This window comes from Schistocerca piceifrons, chromosome 2 (genome assembly GCF_021461385.2).
Source record: "Schistocerca piceifrons isolate TAMUIC-IGC-003096 chromosome 2, iqSchPice1.1, whole genome shotgun sequence".
NCBI lineage: Eukaryota > Metazoa > Arthropoda > Insecta > Orthoptera > Acrididae > Schistocerca > Schistocerca piceifrons.
In genome coordinates this window covers 676,191,567-676,217,550 of record NC_060139.1, presented here as the reverse complement: position 1 = coordinate 676,217,550, position 25,984 = coordinate 676,191,567, and the positions used below count along the sequence as shown (strand labels likewise).

The 25,984-nt window shown below is 40.0% G+C and overlaps 1 protein-coding gene across 5 annotated transcripts in view; it reads left to right on the top strand.

Moving 5' to 3' along the window:
- Positions 1-25,984, top strand: part of LOC124774945 ((E3-independent) E2 ubiquitin-conjugating enzyme UBE2O) — a 230,923-nt gene that overhangs the window by 65,825 nt on the left and 139,114 nt on the right. For 3 of the 5 annotated variants that reach the window (XM_047249649.1, XM_047249651.1, XM_047249650.1), the window contains exon 6: positions 15,304-15,387. The exons of the other annotated variants lie outside the window; for them this stretch is intronic. In XM_047249649.1, coding sequence (XP_047105605.1) covers positions 15,304-15,387 — 84 coding nt within the window. The remainder of the gene's footprint in view (positions 1-15,303; positions 15,388-25,984) is intronic. 5 annotated transcript variants of the gene reach the window in all.

The window sequence follows — 25,984 nt, the reverse complement described above, 5'->3', positions numbered from 1 at the left end:
TGGAGTATTGTGGCCTCCAAAATTGTTTTTTTTTTCCAATATTCTTTTTTCTTTTTTTCTGATTTGCCTGTACCTAAGACGGTTCCATTCGAGTAGGCCTCATTCCTTCAGCTGTCTGCATAGCAGTCAGTTCGCATTAGTTTATAGTACATTATGTGCATCGAGCAGTGTTTTTGTATACCTGATCTGGCGCATGCTTTATCGCCTGCTGATGAGGCAGAAGTGGGAGATTGGAATTGAGAAATTCCTGTAATTGTAGCTCTGGATCAGGAAGGATGTTCTACTAGAACAATAGTGACAGAAGTTTGACAGCACAGTCTACAGTGATGTATACATTGCAGCAGATGAAGCAAACTGGAGCCAGTGCAAGTGTTCTGTGGTCTGGAAGACCCCAGGTAGATCAGTAGTTATGTGTTCAGAAGAAATGTCAGAGGACTCATACGGCACTTGAAATTAACGAGGAAGTAAATAGTATGCAAACAGCTCTAGTCTCTTGGCTCAACAGTGCAATGAACTAGGCTTAAAGGACTGCATTGTCACCAAAAGCCCGCTATTATGCAAACAAAATTAGATGAAACAATTGTAATGGCCGCAGACAGAAAAACTGAAGTGTGTAGCGATGGTCCAAAGTTTAATTTATGGACTAATCTAAGTTTTTAAGTAATATCGAATGTTTGTTTGTCGACTTAGTGGAGAACACATGAAGAGTCAGTGTGTCATGCCAAAAAGAAGGCCATGGTAGAGGGTCAGTTACGATGTGGGGATATTTCACTGGTGATAGTCACTGATGTACTGAGAATTAATGGCAAATTAAAGAAGGAGGTATATCAGAGGATACTGATGAACAATGCAGCTCCATCTGGCCAGAGACTTGCGTTGGTTCTGCAGTGTAAATGTAATCTCAAACAGCCTTCTAAATTGTGCAGAGGTTACGTCACCAGAAAATAGAAATGTGGGGAAATGAAAAATGTGATTTGGCGAGGTCAGTCACCTGACTTACATCCCATTGAACTCTTATGGGATGTACTTGACTGGGAAGTCAGAAAATTGAGGTCATCTAATGTTGTTTTGTGGAATAATTGGCAAAAGTGGTGCACTGCAGTATCTGCAAGAACACTGACGATGGTGGTGGTGGTGGTGGTGGTGGTGGTGGTGGTGGTCCCATACTCCGACAAGAGTAGGGAATGATGCGGGAGACCCACACCGCTGACTAGGCAAGGCCCTAGCGGAGGTGGTTTGCCATCGCCTTCCTCAGACCGTAATGGGGTTGAACAATGATGATGATGATGATGATGATGATGAGTAAGGCAGGAAAAATCCCTGACCCCACCGGGAATCGAAACCGGGACCCCGTGCGCGGCAAAAACACTACAAAATGTTATCTCCATAATGCCAAGAGTCTGTGCAGATGTCTGAGGGAAAAGTGGGGATACTTTGAAGAGGCTAAAATCTACATCATATTGTATCATGACAAAAATAGAAAATACGTATTTTGTCGTTTATTTCGTACAGAGTGTTTGTGCATTTAACTAATATACAGGGTTATTACAAATGATTGAAGCGATTTCACAGCTCTGCAATAACTTTATTATTTGAGATATTTTCACAATGCTTTGCACACACATACAAAAACTCAAAAAGTTTTTTTAGGCATTCACAAATGTTCTGATATGTGCCCCTTTAGTGATTCGGCAGACATCAAGCCGATAATCAAGTTCCTCCCACACTCTGCACAGCATGTCCCCATCAATGAGTTCGAAAGCATCATTGATGCGAGCTCGCAGTTCTGGCACGTTTCTTGGTAGAGGAGGTTTAAACACTGAATCTTTCACATAACCCCACAGAAAGAAATCGCATGGGGTTAAGTCGGGAGAGCATGGAGGCCATGACATGAATTGCTGATCATGATCTCCACCACGACCGATCCATCGGTTTTCCAGTCTCCTGTTTAAGAAATGCTGAACATCATGATGAAAGTGCGGTGGAGCACCATCCTGTTGAAAGATGAAGTTGGCGCTGTCGGTCTCCAGTTGTGGCGTGAGCCAATTTTCCAGCATGTCCAGATACACGTGTCCTGTAACGTTTTTTTCGCAGAAGAAAAAGGGGCCGTAAACTTTAAACCGTGAGATTGCACAAAACACGTTAACTTTTGGTGAATTGTGAATTTGCTGCACGAATGCGTGAGGATTCTCTACCGCCCAGATTCGCACATTGTGTCTGTTCACTTCACCATTAAGAAAAAATGTTGCTTCATCACTGAAAACAAGTTTCCCACTGAACGCATCCTCTTCCATGAGTTGTTGCAACCGCGCCGAAAATTCAAAGCGTTTGACTTTGTCATCGGGTGTCAGGGCTTGTAGCAATTGTAAATGGTAAGGCTTCTGCTTTAGCCTTTTCCGTAAGATTTTCCAAACCGTCGGCTGTGGTACGTTTAGCTCCCTGCTTGCTTTATTCTTCGACTACTGCCGGCTATGCGTGAAACTTGCCCGCACGCGTTCAACTGTTTCTTCGCTCACTGCAGGCCGACCCGTTGATTTCCCCTTACAGAGGCATCGAGAAGCTTTAAACTGCACATACCATCGCCGAATGGAGTTAGCAGTTGGTGGATCTTTGTTGAACTTCGTCCTGAAGTGTCATTGCACTGTTATGACTGACTGATGTGAGTGCATTTCAAGCACGACATACGCTTTCTCGGCTCCTGTCGCCATTTTGTCTCACTGCGCTCTTGAGCGCTGTGGCGGCAGAAACCTGAAGTGCGGCTTCAGCCGAACAAAACTTTGAGTTTTTCTACGTATCTGTAGTGTGTCGTGACCATATGTCAATGAATGGAGCTACAGTGAATTTATGAAATCGCTTCAATCATTTGTAATAGCCCTGTATATAGTTTGTGGCATGGGTGACCAAAAACTTATGACTAGTAGTGTATAGTTATCTGCTTCCTCATCGATTTGGTACCTGTGACTACATTAGTGTCCATTCCTGTTGTCAAGATTTTTGTTTTCTTTAAATTTAGATAGAGGTAAACTTTCATGCTTTCTTTTAATGTTTTTCCCAGCCCACTTTAAAGTCTTTTTCACTGCCTGCTAAGTGTTGTGTCGCCTGCATATCTTAAGTTGTTGATAACAGCTGTAATTTTAATTGCAGTTTCCATATGTGTTAGATCTACAGACCTTATTACATATTCACTATACAGACTGAAAAGAACTGGAGATAGTATACATGACTGTCAACGACATGAATCATTTCCCAATCCTTAAATTCTTGCTCCCCCCATGACCCATGGACCTTGCCGTTAGTGGAGTGGCTTGCATGCCTCAGCAATACGGATAGCCATACTGTAGGTGCAAATGCTACAGAGGGGAATGTATTGAGAGGCCAGACACACATGTGGTTCCTGAAGAGGGGTACCAGTCTTTCCAGTATTTGCAGGGGTGACAATCTGCATGATTGACTGACCTGACCTTGTAAAAATCAACCAAAGCAGCCTTGCTGTGCTGGTAGTGTGAAAGGCTGAAAGCAAAGGGATACAACAGCTGTAATTTTTCCTGAGGGCATACAGCTCTACTGTTTGGTTAAATGATGATGGCATCCTCTTGAGTAAAATATTCCGTAGGTAAAATAGTCCCCTATTTGGTTCCCTCGGTGGAACTACACTGGAGGGTGTTACATCAGGGTCAGAGTGTGGAATGTTACATCCCTTACTCGGGCAGGTAGATTAGAAGATTTTAAAAGGAAAATGGATAGGTTGAAGTGTATAGTGGGAATAAGCGAAGAGTAGTGGCGGAGGCACAGGTCTTCTCTGAAAACAGGGTTATAAATACAAAATCAAACACAGCTATTGCAGGAGCAGGTTTAATAATGAATAAGAAAATAAGAATGTGGGTAAGCTCCTATGAACACACAATGAATGCATATCATAACCAAGATACACAAAGCCCACAAGCACCACAGTACTACAAGTTTATATGTAAATTAGCTCTGCAGATGATGTAGAGATTGAAGAAATGTTATGTGAGATAAAAGAAATTATTCACATAGTTAAGAAAGACAGAAATATAATTTTGATCGTGGGCTGGAATACAGTAGTAGGAAAAGGAAGGAAAGGAAATATATTAGGTGAACATGAACTGAAGAGAAGAAATAAAAGAGGAAGCTGAATGGTAGAATTTTTCACAGAGCGTAATTTAATCATCGTTAGCACTTGGTTTTTAGAATTGTGGAAGAAGGTTGTACACGTTGAAGAAACGTGGAGATACTAGTGTGTTTCAGATTGATTACATGATTGTAAGACAGAAATTTTTAAAACCAAATTTTAAATTATAAGTCATTTCCAGGGGCAGATATGGACTCTGACCCAATTTACTGGTTATGAAGTGTAGATTAAAATTGAATAATTTGTAAAAATACAGGAAATTATGGGTCTGGGACCTGGATAAGTTGAAAGAACCAGAGATTGCTGAACATTCCAGAAGGATCATTAGGCATCAATTGAATAGAACGGGGGAAAGGAATACAGTAGAAGACAAACGGGTTCCTTCAAGAGATAAAATAGAGAAGGCAGCAGAGGATCCAATAGGTAAGAAGACAAAGCTGGGTAGAAATCCTTGGATGTCACAGGACATGTTAAATATGATGAAAGGAGAAAATATAAAAATGGAGCAAATGAATCAGGTGAAAGAGAACAAAAATGTCTAAAAACTGAGATTAACAGGAAGTGCAAAATGGTTCAGCAGGAATGGTTAGATGGCAGATGTAAGGATTTAGAAGCATATATTACTAGGGGAAAGATAGATACTGCCTGTTGTTGTTGTTGTTGTTGTGGTCTTCAGTCCTGAGACTGGTTTGATGCAGCTCTCCATGCTACTCTATCCTGTGCAAGCTTCATCATCTCCCAGTACTTACTGCAACCCACATCCTTCTGAATCTGCTTAGTGTATTCATCTCTTGGTCTCCCTCTACGATTTTTACCCTCCAATGCTAAATTTGTGATCCCTTGATGCCTCAGAACATGTCCTACCAACTGGTCCCTTCTTCTTGTCAAGTTGTCCCACAAACTCCTCTTCTCCCCAATTCTATTCAATACCTCCTCATTAGTTATGTGATCTACCCATCTAATCTTCAGCATTCTTCTGTAGCACCAAATTTCGAAAGCTTTTATTCTCTTCTTGTCTAAGCTATTTATTGTCCATGTTTCACTTCCATACATGGCTACACTCCATACAAATACTTTCAGAAACGACTTCCTGACACTTAAATCAATACTCGATGTCAACAAATTTCTCTTCTTCAGAAACGCTTTCCTTGCCATTGCCAGTCTACATTTTATATCCTCTCTACTTCGACCATCATCAGTTATTTTGCTCCCCAAATAGCAAAACTCCTTTACTACTTTAAGTGTCTCATTTCCTAATCTAATACCGTCAGCATCACCAGACTTAATTTGACTACAATCCATTATCCTTGTTTTGCTTTTGTTGATGTTCATCTTATACCCTCCTTTCAAGACACTGTCCATTCCGTTCAACTGCTCTTCCAAGTCCTTTGCTGTCTGACAGAATTACAATGTAATCGGCGAACCTTAAAGTTTTTATTTCTTCTCCATGGATTTTAATACCTACTTCGAATTTTTCTTTTGTTTCCTTTACTGCTTGCTCAATATACAGATTGAATAACATTGGGGAGAGGCTACAACCCTGTCTCACTCCCTTCCCAACCACTGCTTCCCTTTCATGTCCCTCGACTCTTATAACTGCCATCTGCTTTCTGTACAAATTGTAAATAGCCTTTCGCTCCCTGTATTTTACTCCTGCCACCTTCAGAATTTGAAAGAGAGTATTCCAGTCAACATTGTCAAAAGCTTTACAGGAAATTAAAGAGGCCTTTGGAGGAAAAAAAGCAGCTGTAGGAATAAAAATATCTCAGGTTGAAAACCGGACCTAAGCAAAGAAGAGAAAGCTGAAGGTGGGAGGAATATATAAAAGATTTATACAAGGGAAATGAACTTGAAGACTGTATTATAGAAAGGGGAGAGTTGGGAGACGTGATACTTCGAGAATAATTTGGCAGAGCACTGTAAGACCTAAGTTGAAACAAGGTCCGTGGAGTAGATGACACTCCCTCGGGACTACTGATAGACTTGGGATAGCCACCCATGACAAAATTATTCCATGTGGTGTGCAGGATGTATGAGATAAGGCAAATACCCTCAGACATCAAAATGACTGTGATAATTCAGATTCCAAAATAGCAGTTGTTGACAATTGTGAATATTATTGAACTATCAGTTTATAAGTCATGGTTGTAAAATACTAACACGAATTCATAGCAGAAGAATGGAAAAGCTGGTAGAAGCACCCTTGGGGGAAGATCAGTTTGGATAAATGTAGGAACACACAAGGCAACACTGACTACTCTACGACTTCTCTTAGAAGATAGATTAAGTCCGCAGCTCGTGGTCGTGCGGTAGCGTTCTCGCTTCCCGCGCCCGGGTTCCCGGGTTCGATTCCCGGCGGGGTCAGGGATTTTCTCTGCCTCGTGATGACTGGGTGTTGTGTGATGTCCTTAGGTTAGTTAGGTTTAGGTAGTTCTAAGTTCTGGTGGACTGATGACCATAGATGTTAAGTCCCATAGTGCTCAGAGCCAGAAGATAGATTAAGGAAAGATAAACCTATGTTTATAGCATTTGTAGACTTAAAGAAAGCTTTTCACAATGTTGATAGGAATACTCCCATTGAAATTCTGAAGATTGCAGGCATAAAATAAAGGGAGCAAAAGGCTGTTTACAACTAGTACAGAAACCAGACAGCACCTGTAGCAATCAAGGGGCATGAAAAGCAAGCAGAAGTTGAGAAGGGAGTGAGGCAGGGTTGTTGCCTATCCCAGATGGTACTTAATACATACACTGAGCAAGCAGTAGGGGAAACCAGAGAAAAATCTGGAGTAGGAATTAAAGCTCAAGGAGAAGAGTGAAAACCTTGAGGTTTTCCAGTGACATTTGTAATTCTCTCTGAGACAGCAAAAGACTTGGAAGAGCAGTGAAACGGAATGTGTGGTGCCTAGTTGAACAGAATGTGTGGTGCCTTGAAAGGAGGGTATAAGATGAACATCAACAAAAGCAAAAAGAAGGATAATGGAATGTAGTTGATACCGAGAGAATTAGATGAGGAAATACACTTGAAAGTAGGAGATAAGTTTTGCCATTTGGGCCAGCAAAATAACTGATGATGGCTGAATTAGAGAGAATATAAAATGTAGACTGGCAATGGCAAGAATCTATTAACATCAATTGTTGAGAAGTTTTTCTGAAGGGTTTTTGTATTGTGTGTATAGTATGGAAGTGAAACATGGGTGATAAACAGTTTATATGAGAAGAGAACAGAAGCTTTTGAAATCTGGTGCTAGAGAAAAATACTGAAGATTTGATGGGTAGGTCGCATAACTAATCGAGATGTACTGAATGGAACTGCAGAGAAAATAAATTTGTGGTACAACTTGACTAAAAGACGGGATCGTTTAATAGAACACTTTCTGAGACCTCAAGTGGTGAATAGTGTAGTGGTGGAGGAAAGTGTGTGTGTGTGTGTGTGTGTGTGTGTGTGTGTGTGTGTGTGTGTGTTTTTGGGGGGGGGGGGAGAGGGTTAAAGATTGTAGAGGAAGATCAATAGAAGAATATAGTTAGCAGATTCAGACGGATGTATGTTGCAGAAGTTATTCAGAGAGAAAGAGCCTATCATGGGATAGAATAGTGTGGAGAGATGCATCAAACCAGTCTTTGGAATTAAGACCACAACAACAACATATTCTTGCTGTAGTTTTATTGTTACTATTTGGTTTTTGTACAGATTTCTGATTAGTTGTTTAAGGTGATCTGGCATTCCTGTAAGGTCTAGTACTGCCCACATTATTTACTGTAGCCCGTGGCACACACAACGAGAAGGTGTCGACATTCTATGGTAGTTTCTGTGATCCATCTTTCATTTGCTATTTGGTCCCTGGTGCCTCTAACCTCTCTGAACCCTGCTTGTTCCCTGTCCATCTATGGATTTAATTTATTGTGGATGATTCTATAAATCTTACCAGCATCTGGTATTGACGCTATTGTTCTGCAATTTTTACTTATTTGGATTCCCTTTCTTGAAGACTGGTATGTAAATGATTGACCGGATACACCTAGAGCAAATTTTGTGGAACAGTTCCTTTACTAATTCAATTGCTTAAATTCCTGCATTTTTTAATAGCTCAGTTTGGAGACCCTCAAATACTGGAACTCTTCTTCCAGCCATTTCTTTTGGGATCCATCTAATCTCCCCTGTAACTTTGGGTTCCATGCCATGTTGTAATGTCTCTTGATTGTCTTTCATACCTCCATTGTCCTTGTATAGGTTTTCACATATACTTCAGTCTTCTAAATATGTCATTCCTTTCAGTTAGCACCTCATTGTACTGTATGTGCACATATATAGGCTGCACGTAAACTTTTGACACAAGATTATGGGAAAAAGTAAATCTGAAGTACAGGCTGCCTACTAAATTACAAAAAGTTCTGTTATGTAGAACTTAGAGTTGTACCTCTCTCCCTCCCCTTCTTCAACTTTCCCATAACTAAGGGAGACTCGTCACCAACAGGATAGGTTTCAATAGGAAGTTAAAGTAGGTAAAGAATTGAGGCATTGAGAACCATAAAGGCCTAAAGCCTTTGAGAAAAATAGATGTTTGTGAAAGGTTTATAGAAAAATCGCCAGTCGCAGCTGAATCATGTTTGAGTCACATGAAAAAGTGTTTTGCAGAATAGGCAGACATTATATCCAATAATCATGATCTATTCCATCACTTCATGGCCCTTGTTATCATTATTTTCATTAAGCACGTTTTGAGGTTCAGATAAAACTCCCACTACATGGTACCTTCAGTCACAAAGTACTAGTAGTATACTATATATATGATAAAGACACTAAATTATGTTGGCAGCCCTACATAATACAAGAACAGCATGGAGCAATAATATTATGCTTTAGCACTTTTGGCCCATATGGAAAAGAATATCAAGAACACCTACTGTTTCTGCAAACAAGGTATAAATTTTTTTCATAATTCTTTGATGGTTTACAAAAATAAGGAGCTCACGTATTCTACTCTGTTGACACGTGGAAGAAGTGATAGCATGTTTTCATGCTGCTCTTGTATCTGTGGATGCAGCTGTGTTAAAGAGTCCAGAACTGTACGATCCAGCGAGTTGCACAATGTTTGGATGTGCAGGGGGTCAAACTTTTTAGAGCTGCGGTCCAGGAAAGCCCCTCTAGGAGACGTGGCTCAGGAAGTCAGTGCAGAAGCAGCAATAGCACCTTTCTCGTTAACTGGACACTGTACCTGCGTGCAAAATCCTGCTGTCTGCACGTACTCCAGTGAAGTGCGGCAGTTAACGATGCGAGCCATGTGGCATTGCGTGTGACAAGCTGCCGAGCTGTTGGGAGAAATAAGCAACCAATTCCTCTGCCCAACTTGTTGCCTCGTTGAAGCAGAAGAGACTGCTCAAACATCGGTTCGGCGTGCTTGGCATCTGGAAGGCATGGCAGTCTAAGCTCTACCTCTTCCCACTAGCAGTACAGGTTACCTGCAACTTATAGACGTTGACGTAATTCATTCTGTAAGAGCTAAATACAGAATGACTGTTGTACAAAAGTCAGTTTCATTCCTTGAAAGAAAGGATGTAATGAGAATAAATATTTTACAGGCTATGCACTTGTTTGCCACTCCATGGAATGCTGTACTGTGCTGGCTGTGGATCTGTATCAGTTGCTGTGTAAGATGAGGGTGATTTCCCTAAGTGTTGTCACATATATTCCAGAAAGCATGACATTTAAGGATGTTGTTGTGATGATACTCTTGAGTTTTGCACATCAGGTGGATGTGACTGTGTGATGCTTTTATAGAGAACCAAGCACAGCTGGTAGAAGGTGGAAAGAGGATGGGAGGGAGTTGGTGGTGGTGGTGGTATGGAGGATTCAGCTGCACTATGCTTTGCATTTGTGTAGAATGTTTGTTCTAGCTAATATCAACCAACAGAATAACAACTCTTCTCGGTATGTTATTCTGGCAGAAAAAAAGCAAAGTATGCCTTCCCGTTTCTTTATTCAAGCAATAAAGGGTAATGGTTAAGGATTTTTTTTTCATGTAATCATATTGATCTATGCCATTAATTGAATAAAAACCTTCTGAATGCAAGTAATTTCTTCCTCATTATGGATTCTGCCTTTAATTCCGGACACCAGTTCGTGACTTTACACATGACTTTAAAATAAATGCATGTTGAATTAATAAATAATATATGATACTAATGCATCATTTGCTAGTGCTAAGTTGTATGTTTGTGATTAGAGTCCTGTACTGATATAGCTTAAAAACCTTCAAATTCTGATTGTGGGTCATATTGAAGCCAAAACCCCTGTTTAAGGAAGATCCTCATTTAAGGAAAAAATATTACGCTCCCCAGAGATAGCTTAAAAAGAGGTTTCATTATAAAATTACTAAACTCAAAAGAAGACATTTTTATAACTCACATTTTGTATTTCAAAGAACTGAATCGTAGTAGCCATAAGTGCTACAGAGGAAACACTTTACATATTCTGCACAGGTAGCATAATCATACTTCGTACTCATGAGCAACAGAAACAGGAGCAGTGTAGTGTATAGGATGCCTTTTCAGAGCTAAGAGAAAATAAGTGAGAAATAGAATAGGAGTCCTTGAAGTAAGAGCACATTGAAATGTAGATAAAGAATGAAATTTTTTGTTTGTTTTGTGTGTAGAGGGGGGGGGGGGGAGAGAGAGAGAGAGAGAGAGAGAGAGAGAGAGAGAGAGAGAGAGAGAGAGGGGGGGGGGGGAGGAGGCATGACGTAATCAGTGTTACTTGAATGATGGAATAAATGAAGGGGAAAAATGTAAATAATGGAAGGAGTAACGGCAATAATAACTTGCTGTATAGTGTGTGAGTGTTTTAGTGTATAGTTCCAAAGCAGGAGATTATCAAAAGAGCCTAGCAACAATTTCAGTCTTCTTGATGTGCCTGTCAACTGCTCAGTATCTCAGCTATATCGTGGATGGTTCTCCAGTTATTTGTATTTCACCCAAGACTTTCCAGCATTGAAATAGTATGTTGGATGACTGCGAATAAAATTTAAATGTCTGAAAATTATTCTGTAAACTGCCATTAAAAGATGTGCATATTTTTACTCATTATCATGAATCTTTAAACTTTAGTAACTTCTTTCATGCTGCTGCATCACTTACCATCTTTGAACATAAAGCTCTTTATTCTGATTTAACCCCTGCCCACCCAAAAAACTAATTCTCTCTCTCTCTCTCTCTCTCTCTCTCTCTCTCTCTCTGTTCGTCCCTTGTGTTGACTCCTGTCTTTCTTATCAGCAGATTTTCTCTCCCAGATCCTCTCTTTTATTTGTGACATTTTGAGAATTTTTTATTTCAAGTAATCTAATCTATATAATGTTCATATTTTGAGAAGCCAATTCTCATTTATTTTTTGAGTCGGTTCTTGTTGGGAGAAATAAGCAACCAATTCCTCTGCCCAACTTGCTGAAGACAGTAGTACCATGTGCCGTTAACTCGACTGTTGTGCAAGAGAGAGGGCAAGTAAACTTTGCACAGCTTGGAAGAAGTTTGACCGACACTATCTTGCCTAATGATAGGTGTTTATGTGGCTCACGTAGCCATGTGCAAGTCACATGTGTGCAAAGGCCATGGTGGTGCAGTGTGTGCAGGCTTGATGCTTTTTCTTAGGCCTCATGCTACATTTTGAGATAGTTGATTGGAAGTTATAACTTTCACATCTCCCAAAACATGTGAACAGCTAAATGGCACCATGGTTTGAATACACAAGTTAAACTGTTGGTCTGCTCACATCTTATTTATTGATGTAGTCAGCAGTTTTCCAGGTTGAGAGAAAATGCTTACTTCCTGTACTAAGACAGTACTAGTGCTATTGAACTAACAGAACTGCAAAACTTGGATGCAGTCACTTTTTTCCCACTAAACTCAACCAGTGTTGCTTAAAATACTGTTTTTGCTATCCATGCTATTTCAGAAACATTGTTAACAACATAACCCCACCAGCTGATTTGTCATTTTTAGCTTTTATCAGATCTGAATTAGTTCATAACACCTACCAGACCCCTTTGTTTCTTGCTACCACTGTATCACTTAAAGCATCAATTAAAATTTATTCCTATTCTTCCTTTTCTTTAAGTGAATCACTATCAGTTCCTTATATGCTTTGTAAATATTGTTTGTTCATGAAATGCCTGCAGCAGGTTCTCCTGAACTTGCTTACTGTTAAAACCTGGGTGAGATGTTTATTTTTGAAATAGTTCTTTGTACCTTTTATACCTTTTCTGCTGAAGCTGCCTTTTAATGTTGTTTGGTTATACTTATTTTTCAATGATGAGTATTATTTGTATATATTTTATGCAAAAATAATTACATTGTGAACCATTAAAGCTGCCTTTATGGACTACTTCATAGATCACTTACTAGAAGTTGTTATAAGAACAGGACATTGAGAATTTAATAGCAGCTCTGTTCCTACTGTGAAGACAATTGTGTGAATTTTGATATGAGCCTGAGACGCGATGATAATAGTTTGTTTAGATTACATTGCTGTAATGCAGTGAATGTATATAGTCATAGAATAATGCACAGAACTTTTTTTCACTCTCTCAAGGAGCTATATGGACATCTTGAATGTTTCTTGTTTCACTATTATCTTTTTCACATAAAATAAAAAATGTTACCTTCTTAACATGTATATTTTTTTAAGCATTTTTATCATTTGTGGATGAATGAGGTGTGGTCAAAAAGTATGAGGAATTTTCGTTTTTTGGAGATAATTTTATTTATTTGTGTACATTAATGTTATCACTTTCAAGGTAGTCCCAAATAGATATTACCCACATATTTTAGCACTTCTTCCCATACCCGAAACACTTCTGGAACTCGATCTTTGGGACAGCACTTAGCTCTTTCAGCAGTACACTTTTAATCTCACGTGACCTTGTAAAACAACAGTCCTTAAAGATTCTTTTTATTTTTGGAAGTAGAGAAAAGTTATTGTGGCCAATATGGAGGCTGGGCATATTACAATCTTGTTTTTCACTAAAAATTCATAAACAAGCAATGAAATGTAAGTAGGTGCCTTATTGTGATGCATAAGCCATGAATTGTTTCAACCACAAATACAGGTGCCCCCCCTCCCTTTTGTTTTGAACTAAAGTGCGTGTCATTTATGACGGCGGCCGAGTTTAGGTTCGTTCTGCGCATCTGACATCACAAAACACAGTCGGCCAATGAACAGAGAACGACGTTGCCGGAGCTAGACTGCAGTGCAGAGCACGGACAAGTGTCTTCAGTTGTAGAAATGTTCAGTCATAAATGAAGTAATTGAACAAAAGCAATGTTTTTAAAGCAGACTTTCTTTTATAGAAAGTTTGGAAAAAGCATTCTTCATTCCAATTGCTTCATATTCTATTAATTAAACAGGCAATAAGCCTCCTAATTCAGGCGATAGCAAGGAAAGGTGTTTGTATCATTCTCACTAACCGCTTTTTCGCAATAAAGAACAGCGGTAATTGTTTATTTCGTATTGTACTTTGACGAAGCATGAGTAATTCATAGTCATACCAACAATGTTTGTCGGTATTTTGCGTGATATTTTGAAGTCCTCCGGGAGACATATTGAATGATGAGCTTTGTTAGCACACTGGTTAAAGTGTATGGCTGCTATGCGAAAGGGTTCCGTGTTCAAACCTTATTCAGTGCTTAATATTTTCTTTATTTAAAAACAATATCGAAGTGTCTTACTTTATTAGTTTTATTCGTTTGAATGTAATTTTTTGAAATTTATAGTGGCAACTTTACGCTATGGACTTTCACCTCTGCAAACTCTTCAAAATTTCGTGCAATGGTTTACTACATCTAACACCACACAATACCTGCGTTGAACTTCGAAACAAAATTAAGTCATTTATGGGGGGGAGGTATCAGTCAAGAGGATGTGTAAAAATCAAATTTTTGGGCCAAATAGTTTTTGTGAAATCAAATGATAAAGTGTGTCAAAGCAGTCGAAACACCATATGTCTGCTCAGGCGAGCAGTGTAATGATGACAAAATCGCGCACATCGCGGAATGCGGGGAGCACATTTCTGTAGCAGCGAAAGGGTTAATGCGGCCGTGGTGGCTTTACTTCATAAACTGCGCGCTCCCCCCTAAACGTAAGTTTGCGAACTATACTATGGCGCTGCTTCTCTTGGCGCATAAAACTGGCAACACAGCAATCTCCCGCGTCTGGGCGGGCATGCGTGAACCGCCAAGATAAAAGAATTGAACTATAGTAGGTCATACTCTTTATTGCTCGTTTGATCTTTGGCAAGAACTCATGATGCACTATGCCATGAAAAACCGAAGAAAATGATGAACAAAACTGTGACATGACTGCACTTGTCTAGCTTTTTTTTGTCCTGGTCATCCAGATTGCCTCCACTGGGATAATTGAGCCTTAGTTTCAGTTCATATCCGTACACCCATGTTTCGTTACCTGTTGTGACATACTCTAGCAGTTCTGCGTCGTTGTTGACTTCATTTAACAATTCATGAGCAGCTCCCATTCGCCACTGTTTTTGTTTGAAATTTGACACCGTTGGCACAAATTTTGCTGTCACATGTTTCATACCCAAAACATCTGAAAATGTATCATGGTCTGAGCCAGTTAATGTGCCAGCATCATCAGCAACTTCTCTGTATTTCCACCATTTCTTTCACTTTTTCCATATTGTCATTGTTAGTTGATCCAGAACTTTCATCATCTTCAATTTCTTCACAGTCATTTTGAAAAAACTTATACCATTTGTAAACCCCTGTTTTACTCATAGTGGTCTCAAAAATAGTCAACATTTCTAAAACTTTGTTACATTTTATCCCATTTTTCTAGCAAAATTTAATGCAAATTCTCGATCTGTTTTTGAAACAAATCAATACTTGCCACAGATACATTTCAGGCATGTTTACCAACACAACAATGAAACATCACCTGAATTGTACTAATAAAACGTGCAAAATTACAGAATTCCCAATACTTTTTGAATACACCTCGTACATCTGTGTCTATCTGCTTTGGAACATGGGCTGTTAATTACTGTCAGATTTATTTATTAGCTTCACTTAGGTTTGTGGCCTGTTGATTTTTCTTAGACTTGGCTTCCATCCCATTCTGTTAATGTATTGTATCTACCATGTTGAAGGTCCCCGCTGGTTGACAGCACCTTCATGGTTCTTGCACAGCTCCATTCAGAGGGCATCTCATCTGAGATCAACACCAGCCCATGGTTATTATTTTGTATTATTTCTTTCTTTTTAGTTTTGTTCTAATACTGCATGAGTTTTTGTTCAGTAACATAACTTGCATGATGATCTCACACTGTAACAGTGATTACATTAGTAATTGAGATTCAAACGTCTCTGTTATTTGTGTTGTCAGTTAACTTAATTAAAATATAAATTTAGATGTGGCTGTATTGAATCTCACACTTAACTTCTCAGTTTTTCCTTCCCCCAAATTTTCAAGGCTTTTAAAAAAGTGTGTTTACACTAACAAGTGAGCATGTGTCGAAAAATACAAAGTTCAGATGAAGTAGTTCGAATCTGATGATATGTAAGGTTCAGAAAGTTTCATGTACAACTTTGTTTTGACATTGTCTTTAAATTTCTTGATTTAGTAGTGATTTGTAAGCAGTAAAGTGTCAGAATCCTATGAAATAATAAACTGGCCAGAAGAAGAGCTCATCAAACAGCTAATCTCCAGAGGTTTGCATGTATAGTTGATGAACAGTAAGAGAACATAATGATTTTGTTTGACACATGAAACACAATCAGGAACTGTGTTTTGTGACTAAATATGTATGAAAAGACAAAATTTTAATTTTAATGAAAATCATATTCAATCATTTTCTGAAACAGAGGAAGGAGGAAGAAAGGGAATTGGATAGGTGGGAAATCATAACTTGCAGCCACACAGGGCATTGCAGAATTGCAATGGTGAAAGCTGAAAATCTGTGCTGCTTCTCTAGAACACATGCATTAACCATCTTGGCCATCTGGTCATGGTTTACTTTTAACCCAAATCCTCATCTTATCACACGTTGTGTTGCAGCATGCCTTGTTCATTACTATACCTACTCATAAATTCTTGATACCCATAGGGTTTCAAATGCAGTTTCAACATCCCCACTGAAACATATGTTACAGAGCCGTCACACTCTATTGCATTAATGTAACTGAGTGTTTTAATGTTCTCTTGCACATGTGCGACAGAAAAGACAAAACTCTGATACATTTATATATTTCATCATCTTTCTTGTGTGCATCAAGGATATTGTTAATAGAGGTTCATAATATTCCAGATGCATGCCTCAAAGATGATGGAATATTCAATTTGCCAGGGAAGCTTCAAGATATGCAATTAAAATCATAGTTACCCTAATGTTCACTGTTTAATGTGTAATCTGTCTTTGATATTATTAAATAATGTATTAGTATTTTCAGTAAGAAGTGTTAAACAATGAGCGTTGTTTTTACTATGACAGATTTTATATTTGATGTTAACTATACATAAAAAGATTGCTGCATGAAAGTAACACATAAAGTGTTTTGGACCTGCACTGAAGCGTGATAAGACTTGTGAAGAGAGAACGAATGGTAAATTATTAACTGAAATGGTGCCTGGAAAAGTATTGGTGTTTTCACTGTATCTGTTTGGAGGAAGAGAAGAAAGAAAGCAAGTAAAACTGTAGAAAGTTGACAAAGAAATAGAAAGATTGAGATGATCCCACAGATTGTCAATTGTGTTTAAATCCGGGGAGTTTGGTGGCCAGGGGATTATGGTAAACTCATTCTGGTGCTCTTCAAACCACGCACATACACTGAGAGCTGTGCGACACATTGCATTGTTCTGCTGGTAGATGTCATTGTGCGAGTAGAAAACAAAGTGCTTCTGGGCTGGATGTCATCCCAAAGGCAGACATGCCAACTCCCCTGATTTAAGCAGGAGACTCCCGATTTTTCCTTCTTCCTCCTGATCTCCCGACCATGAAGACCGAACTCCCAATTTTCAGAGCAGTTTCAATACTTTCCTTACTATCTGAAAATCCTGCCCCTTTGATATATTGGTGGATGATACTGTATGGATGCTACTTGTCTACGTTAACTTGGAAGATTCGTGCAGTGGCTGTCGGGAGCGGCAGTAGGCGTAACTCGCACTTCGTATCTACAAGGAAGTAAGGAACTTATCGTTGGCAGCGTTCGGAGACAAATGAATATCTTTCACCCAGTGCTAATTTCCTCCACTTACGGTAGCATCAGTGCAATCGAAAAGTTATTGTGAACAAGGAGTAGTCAATAGTCGTTCCAAGCGAAGTGATTAGTGTTGTTCTTTTTACAAGGAAGTGTTGCTAAGTTGGGGAATTTTCTCCTAAATTTAGGGGGAATTAAGTTGCCTGGGGGAAATTAGAGGGATAAATGTTTCAGGGGGGGGGGGGAGGGGGGAATATTTAGGGTTACTACCCTCCCCTCCTTGCCCCTCCACTCGAAAATTTCATTGTTGACTCCCTTTTACCGCCTCACCCCTCCGTTCGCTTACCCAACAGTGTGACAAATTATTTAGGGGAACTTGAAGTGCAATATAGGGAGAAACGGTGCACCAGGGTTGGCATCATTGCTACATGACCATTGTCTAGAACATGGGACCATTGTGTTCTCAGTTCTGCTGCGTGATTTTTGTACTCTATAGTAGTTGTTGGCTGTGTATCATGGAGGTGTTGATTATTTTTTGTGCAGGATGATGAAGAAATATGATGCAGTGTTCAGAAACGTATGTAAGGAAGAGTTTCCATGTTTAAGTGAATTGAGGAAGGGACGCATTTTGTAGTGTATGTAGATGTGACTTTTCAGTGGCTCATGGCACGAAATGCGTTAAACGTGTGCAAACTAAACAACACAAGGAGTGTGTTCATTGTGTAGAACGGAACCAGAAACTTAACTTCTCGTGTAAACCCCAAAATGTAGATTCTGTGACAAATGCTGAGGCTTTATTTACTTCATTTATTGTAGAGCATAACTTGACTATAAACTGTGCCGACCATGCTGGGCCTTTGCTTCGCAAAATGTTTCCTGATTCTGAAATTGCGAATCAATATGGGTGTGCCAGGTACAGGAACTGAATTATTGCAACTTTGTCAGGGATGTGTTGTAATTCACACTGGTACAGTGCTAAAATTCTCCTGAGAAAGTTTTCTTTCAGTTGCTTCACACCATACATGCCAACAGACCTCTATCCAGTGGAACATAAAATCCATTTCATCTGAAAAGGCCACCTGACGCCACTCAGTGGATTTCTAGTTTGAACAGCAGTCAGCATGGCTGCATGAAATAGGCACCTCCTGCGGTGTTCCATATGCAGCAATGTTTCCTCAACAGTTGTTGAGGAGACACTGTTGGGTAGCCCATTGGTGCATCTGGGCAGTTGGTTGCTTTACAGTTGCACATTTCTTCGCCCATACACATCTCTGCAGCCATCATTCACTCCTGTCATCTATGGCCTGTGGTGCATGAAAGTTGACTTGATGCCGGTTTTGGATAGCACGTTTCGCCATTCATGGTGTACTTTAACCATGGTGGCACCCAAACAGTATATGAACTTAGCTGTTTCAGAAAAGCTTCCACTCTTGGCCCGAAAGCCTATGATCACGCCATTTTGAATTTCAGATAAATGACTCTGTTTCTGCTTTACGACACTGACTGAACTGTGTTCTGCCTTATGTACCCTCCTCTGCTAATGCTGCCATGTGATGTGTTATTTCATGTTGATGTAAAACATAGGCGGTGGTCACATTAATGTGACTGCGCCATGTGTGAGGTACTTAGTGAATTGCCCTTCTTCTTTCTCCTGTTAGCAGCCCCAACATAGGCATTACAAGGGCAGAAAATGTGATACATCTTTGGTCTTTCAGATTTAAAGCATTTAAATTAATTCATATACTTTGAGGAATTAATGCAGTAGGGGTTTAAAAAAGCAACATTACCAAAGACCATAAACATGGGACATACTTCATTCATTGATTATTTGAGCAGAGCCCCTTTGTGCCATCCATCAAAGGCAAACTGGAACAGGTAATTAAGCATGTGTGTCAACATAGGTTACATAAATGAGAAGGCTTTCTATTAGGTATGTTCCAGATTTGAAAAGTAAAATTTTTGTGATTTGTAGCATCATCTAAATAGCAAACTCGGAGTGCAGTAGTAATCCCAGCATTTAAATAGTTGAAATAATAATGTAATTTGCCTTACTGCATTTGTTAGCTAGAAGCAAAAACTAAAAATACTTTTTCAAAGTTTATCTACTTAAATTAGTTAAACAACATAGAGTTTTTATATCCTATTGAATCATCGGTTCAGATTAAAATTGTTTCTGTGAAATTTGAAACAAAAAGTGTGTAAACTTTCATCATCACTTAAATTACTTGCATCTTTTTGAGATGACTTGGAGATTGCCCTAATGTAATTCTCATAAAATTTCCCATAATCCCTTTGCTCTTAATTTCACAGTTTCTCTTCATCAGATGTTACATCATATGTGCCCCCCACCCTCTTTCCCTCCCTGCAGGTGTGGGGGTTAGAATACACTCGAGGTATTCTTGCGTGTCATAGGAGGCAACTAAAAGGAGTCCTACACATTTCGGGCTTTATATGATGATGGTCCCCTGTAGGGTTTGACCTCAGTTTTACCAAATTTTCCTGAAGAGCGAGCCAATTGGGGAAGGGCGCCTTACATGGTGCATAGTGTCCATCAAGCACCGAGACCTCTCGCATCCTTCGTCGACATGGATCTGCACGTCCGCTCATTCTTTAGCTGTTGGGTGACGTCACCCTCCTCGATGCATTTTCCTCCATCCTCTGTGATGTATTGTTCTCTGGACTCCGTAGCTCGTTTGTGCTTGATATCCAGCACAGTAGCCAGTCTATTGTGGTGGGGCCACCATGTACCCTGTTGGTTGTAGCCCTGACCACACAGGGGTCGCTCTGCTGATGCCTACACCGTTAACTCCCCACATATGCCAATAAGTAGATGCCCGTCACCCAGGGGCATTGGGACTCCCGGAAATGGCCATCCTGCCAGGTGGCCTTTGCTGCGACTGGATAGCGCCCGTGAGGAGGGCCCTCTGGTCGGAGTGGGTGGTATCAGGGTGGATGACACGCCATTAAGCGTAGTACATCATCTCTTGCTGTTGGTCAAACACCAGTAGTCTCTAAGTGTTCAAGGTCTAACTTCAGTGCTAAGGAATATGACCGCAGTTTGTTGACACAAGCTGCCACTTGGGGTGCAGAGTTAAGAGGGTCACTAGAGGTGCCACTACTGTAAGATTTCTACACACAATGTATCACAATTAGTAGCAGCTGCTTGAGGCACCAAGCTGAGAGGTGTGCCAGTGGTGCCTAAGTGCAAGATTGTTTCCAGTGTCTATTGCAGTTAGTAGCAAAAACTGACATGGGTGAAGGTGTACAGGGGAAAAGGAGGCTTGAGGGGGAGGTGGAGGAGCAGGAGGTGAGGGGATTGGGGGAGAGCAGATGGCAAATGATAGTCACTTGTTTGATAAAATGTTCTTGGACTGGCTCTGCTTGAATGAAATATAGCTTGTGGATAGTTAAGGAATATAAATGACTGAGATGTGGTTTCTTGTTTTAGAGATGCTTTTACAAAAATATGCTGTTATTGACAGACTATTCATGTAATGATAGTAAATGTTGAAGAAATAATTAAAAATGTGTTCATACCAATATGGCAGAAGTAAAGAGGCAAGGAAAAATGAAAGATAAGGAAGCGTAGTGGCCAGTTTTTACGGCATTTGTATCATGTAGCAGAATAAAATGAAGAGTAGAAAAAATAAGTATGGAAAAATAGGCAGTTTCTAATAATAAGATCTTGTTGAATATATTCATCATAGACATTCTGCACAGAGGAAATCATACAACATTAATACAGCCATTTCTGCTTGCCAAAATGATGAGCAATTGTAGACAGTAGGCAATGTCAATAATGGGTAGTAGCTGACACCCAATTTGTGGAGGGGAAATTCTCTGGAGTAAGAGATGTTCAGAGGAGAACCATCAAGAGCTCCACAGAGAAAATATTTTTCGCCAGAACTTCTGTTTTTGGCATGTCAGATTGAATTTTCTTAAGATTTTTGCCTTGTACGTATGTACTTTCAGTTTCCAGATAAAATTAAATCTAAAAAAAGTTACAAAGCAACAGACCTCTAACACTGTATTGCATACCTCTACACCACTAGTACACGGTGCAACAGACCACTTTAAGTGATGGAGAAATTCCTCCTTGAACTGCTGCAGCATACAGTATACAGATTTTCATACTTACAGTTCTGAGGACAGTCATTTTGATTCTCAAATTAGTGTTTGACTTACTGTGGCAATCTAGTTTTCTTTAACTGTTGTTAAGATTTAAGACTTTATTGGATAGAAGAGGGTCATTTATAGTGACAGGGATGGTGAACTGGTAATAACTTGGAAATTTAGTTGTAGCATCTTCTACCATTAGCCCTCCAGTGTGGATTATGATACAGCACTTCCGCCCTCTGGAGAATCTAGAAAGAATAATTACTCACAATCTCAGAACTCATCATGGTATTTTCATGTAGTTTTTTAATAATAATAACAAAAACTTAAAATCACGATGTCCTGGTTTACAAGCACCGAAGCAGACTCGCACATTAGCAATCAACCTGAAAGGTGGGTCCAACAGAATATCTTCTTCTGAAAGATAGTGACAAATATATTAAATGAAAACAAGAAACCATAAACAAGATGCAGTACCCAGGGAACAAAGGATTACCAACAGATGCATTCAAAGGGAATTACAAAATTTTGGGTACAGGAGAGGATAAAGCTCAGTGCAGAATACAAGAATGTTTAATGGTGTCCAGGCAAGCCACAATGAAAAACAACAAAAACAATTCATCTTTTGGATTTGAATTGTTTGTATTTTTTTCTGTACTTGTGTTAAAACTATTGGATATAGGTTCCTCCTTTTATGCAAAACTCAATTTTTTCTTGTTGCTCAAACATGTTTCTGCACCTCTGCAGCGTCATTTTGTTTATTGAAAAAAGTTTTAACTGACCTAACAAAATGAGGTCTAAAGACAGTTTTTGTTCATTTTTGCTTCTACCTTTTTACATTATATGGTTTTACAGGACCATCTGTATGGTGTTCTGCCTGATAGCTTGTCATCTGCAAACCAAATGATGTAAAAGTGAATTTTATTCTTTTCATTTTCCTTGGTGCAGATTACATGCAATTCACAGAGTCTTTTGTATAGTCTGGAATTACATTATGAGTTGGACAATTTTTATTAAACTGCTTGTTGAGGGTTGTCTCATTTTGTTAGATCAGTTATGACCTAAAATATATCCACTTTTTTCAATAAACAAAAACTACTGCTGATGGCACAAAGATGCTGAAATACACTCTTGGAAATGGAAAAAAGAACACATTGACACCGGTGTGTCAGACCCACCATACTTGCTCCGGACACTGCGAGAGGGCTGTACAAGCAATGATCACACGCACGGCACAGCGGACACACCAGGAACCGCGGTGTTGGCCGTTCAATGGCGCTAGCTGCGCAGCATTTGTGCACCGCTGCCGTCAGTGTCAGCCAGTTTGCCGTGGCATACGGAGCTCCATCGCAGTCTTTAACACTGGTAGCATGCCGCGACAGCGTGGACGTGAACCGTATGTGCAGTTGACGGACTTTGAGCGAGGGCGTATAGTGGGCACGCGGGAGGCCGGGTGGACGTATCGCCGAATTGCTCAACACGTGGGGCATGAGGTCTCCACAGTACATCGATGTTGTCGCCAGTGGTCGGCGGAAGGTGCACGTGCCCGTCGACCTGGGACCGGACCGCAGCGACGCACGGATGCACGCCAAGACCGTAGGATCCTACGCAGTGCCGTAGGGGACCGCACCGCCACTTCCCAGCAAATTAGGGACACTGTTGCTCCTGGGGTATTGGCGAGGACCATTCGCAACAGTCTCCATGAAGCTGGGCTGCGGTCCCGCACACCGTTAGGCCGTCTTCCGCTCACGCCCCAACATCGTGCAGCCCGCCTCCAGTGGTGTCGCGACAGGCATGAATGGAGGGACGAATGGAGACGTGTCGTCTTCAGCGATGAGATTCGCTTCTGCCTTGGTGCCAATGATGGTCGTATGCGTGTTTGGCGCCGTGCAGGTGAGCGCCACAATCAGGACTGCATACGACCGAGGCACACAGGGCCAACACTCGGCATCATGGTGTCGGGAGCGATCTTCTACACTGGCCGTACACCACTGGTGATCGTCGAGGGGACACTGAATAGTGCACGGTACATCCAAACCGTCATCGAACCCATCGTTCTACCAATCCTAGACCGGCAAGGGAACTTGCTGTTCCAACAGGACAATGCACGTCCGCATGTATCCCGTGCCACCCAACGTGCTCTAGAAGGTGTAAGTCAACTACCCTGGCCAGCAAGATCTCCGGATCTGTCCCCCATTGAGCATGTTTGGGACTGGATGAAGCGTCGTCTCACGCAGTCTGCACGTCCAGCTCGAACGCTGGTCCAACTGAGGCGCCAGGTGGAAATGGCATGGCAAGCCGTTCCACAGGACTACATCCAGCATCTCTGCGATCGTCTCCATGGGAGAATAGCAGCCTGCATTGCTGCGAAAGGTGGATATACACTGTACTAGTGCTGACATTGTGCATGCTCTGTTGCCTGTGTCTATGTGCCTGTGGTTCTGTCAGTGTGATCATGTGATGTATCTGACCCCAGGAATGTGTCAATAAAGTTTCCCCTTCCTGGGACAGTGAATTCACGGTGTTCTTATTTCAATTTCCAGGAGTGTATTTTGGGCAATGTGAACCTACAAATTCATAAATTTTGTCCATCCACATTTTAAGAATTTTGTTGATACAAGGTTAAACTGTAGAAGTTATACTGGGTACAAGCCCTTGTTTCAAACCTTCATTATTCTTTGAATTCTGTAAGAATGCTTTTCCAAGAGTATAGGTAGGTTGGCTTTTCTTTGATCCAGTATCTCCCATACATCTTTCTTTCTTATATAATGATAAGCTTTTTCTCAGGAAAATGATCTCTCTCTCTCTCTCTCTCTCTCTCTCTCTCTCTCTCTCTCTCTCATGTGCATGTGCATGTGCATGCGTGCACACACACACACACACACACACACACACACACAATGATAACACAACAATACAATACAGTGGTATTGTTATCAAACAAGGTGAGGTGGAGGTGTTAAGACACTGGGCTTGCATCTGGAAAGAAAGTGGTTCAAATTTTCCTCAAGCCATCCACATTATGGTTGTCCATGGTTCCTTGGAAAAGGACATGACCAATTTCTTTTCCTGTACTTCTTTTATTTGAACTTGCGCTCTGTCTCTAATGACGTTGTCATTGGTGGGACATTAAAGCATAATCTTTATTCCTTTCTTCCTTCCTTAATGTGTTACCATTTAATTTCACACAATGCTGTGTACTTTTCACTGCTAAATTGGAATCCCTAATTGGCAGAAAAGATTTACAATGCTATACCTCATAATTAAGTCGCTGACATCTGCAGTTTTCACAAGTCTTGATTAAATTAATATTTCCATCCTTTAAGCATAGCTGTTTTAACGTGGCATTCAGTTTCTTAGATTGTGTCAACCATCTACCGAGTCTGTCAAAAACATAGCAAAAATGTGTATTTCATGGAATAATGACGAGGTTGTGGCTATACAAAACCCACTGTTATCAAAAATAATTGAACTATGATGTAAATAATGGAACACTGCAAATTATACTAGAGTCTTGTTTGAGATTAGGCTGTGAAGATGTGTAAGACAATTGTTCACAGCACCAAATAAAGAGAGATTCTGCAGAAAAATGAAATGATCAGAGTTGGAAACAGGAAATTATGTATTTTGTATCACATGGAAGACCTTAGGATTCATCCTATTTCAATTGTTTACTTTATAGTGTTGTAATAGACAGACAATTTTTTATAATTTTTGTACTTTTACAAAAATGTTGGATTTGTGAATAACCCAGTTGGAACTGAAATGTCAGTCACTGTGTGTGTGTGTGTGTGTGTGTGTGTGTGTGTGTTCGTAGATCTCCTACATTATGTATCCCAGTGGAGTACAAAAAGTACAACTGGGTTGAACAATTTTCATTACGGTTGTCACATGGTACACACACAAGAAATGAGTATTCTAAACAGTTTTATTTCTTTTGTGTCAGGTTGGTATAAAATACAGGAAAAAAAAATGTAGACCGCAGAATAGAAAGCTAAATTGTTTTACAAAGGAAGCAGATGCTCACAAACTTAGAGCAACTCTTTTGAGGTTGGAGGCATATGTACCTCAAGAGTATTCTTCATGTGACCAGACAAGGTTTTCAGTCCAGAATTTATAATGTGTGCATCAGATGTAGTGGTATGTTAATTTAGGGGTTAGTGTATTTAATCCACTAAAAACACTTCTCAAAGTATTTATACTAAATTATCCCCATTAAAAGGTAAATTCTACTGTTACATGCAAAGGGCAGCAATTATTACAGGAAATCTGCAGAAACACAACTTGTGTGTCATTAAGTGCTAAATACTTTCACACACTGAAAGTGTGGGATACACAGTATTCCCATCTGTGTCATTGTTTTTCTTCTAATTGTTGAACAGATTAAAGCTTATTTGTTGAAAGAAACACATTTGCATCTAATGACTTTATACTATGGGTCTACACACTTAAAAATTCAGGCTTGTATGAAATATTTAGAGATGAGGAGTGACACAAGCTGCAGCATCATGGTCTTCA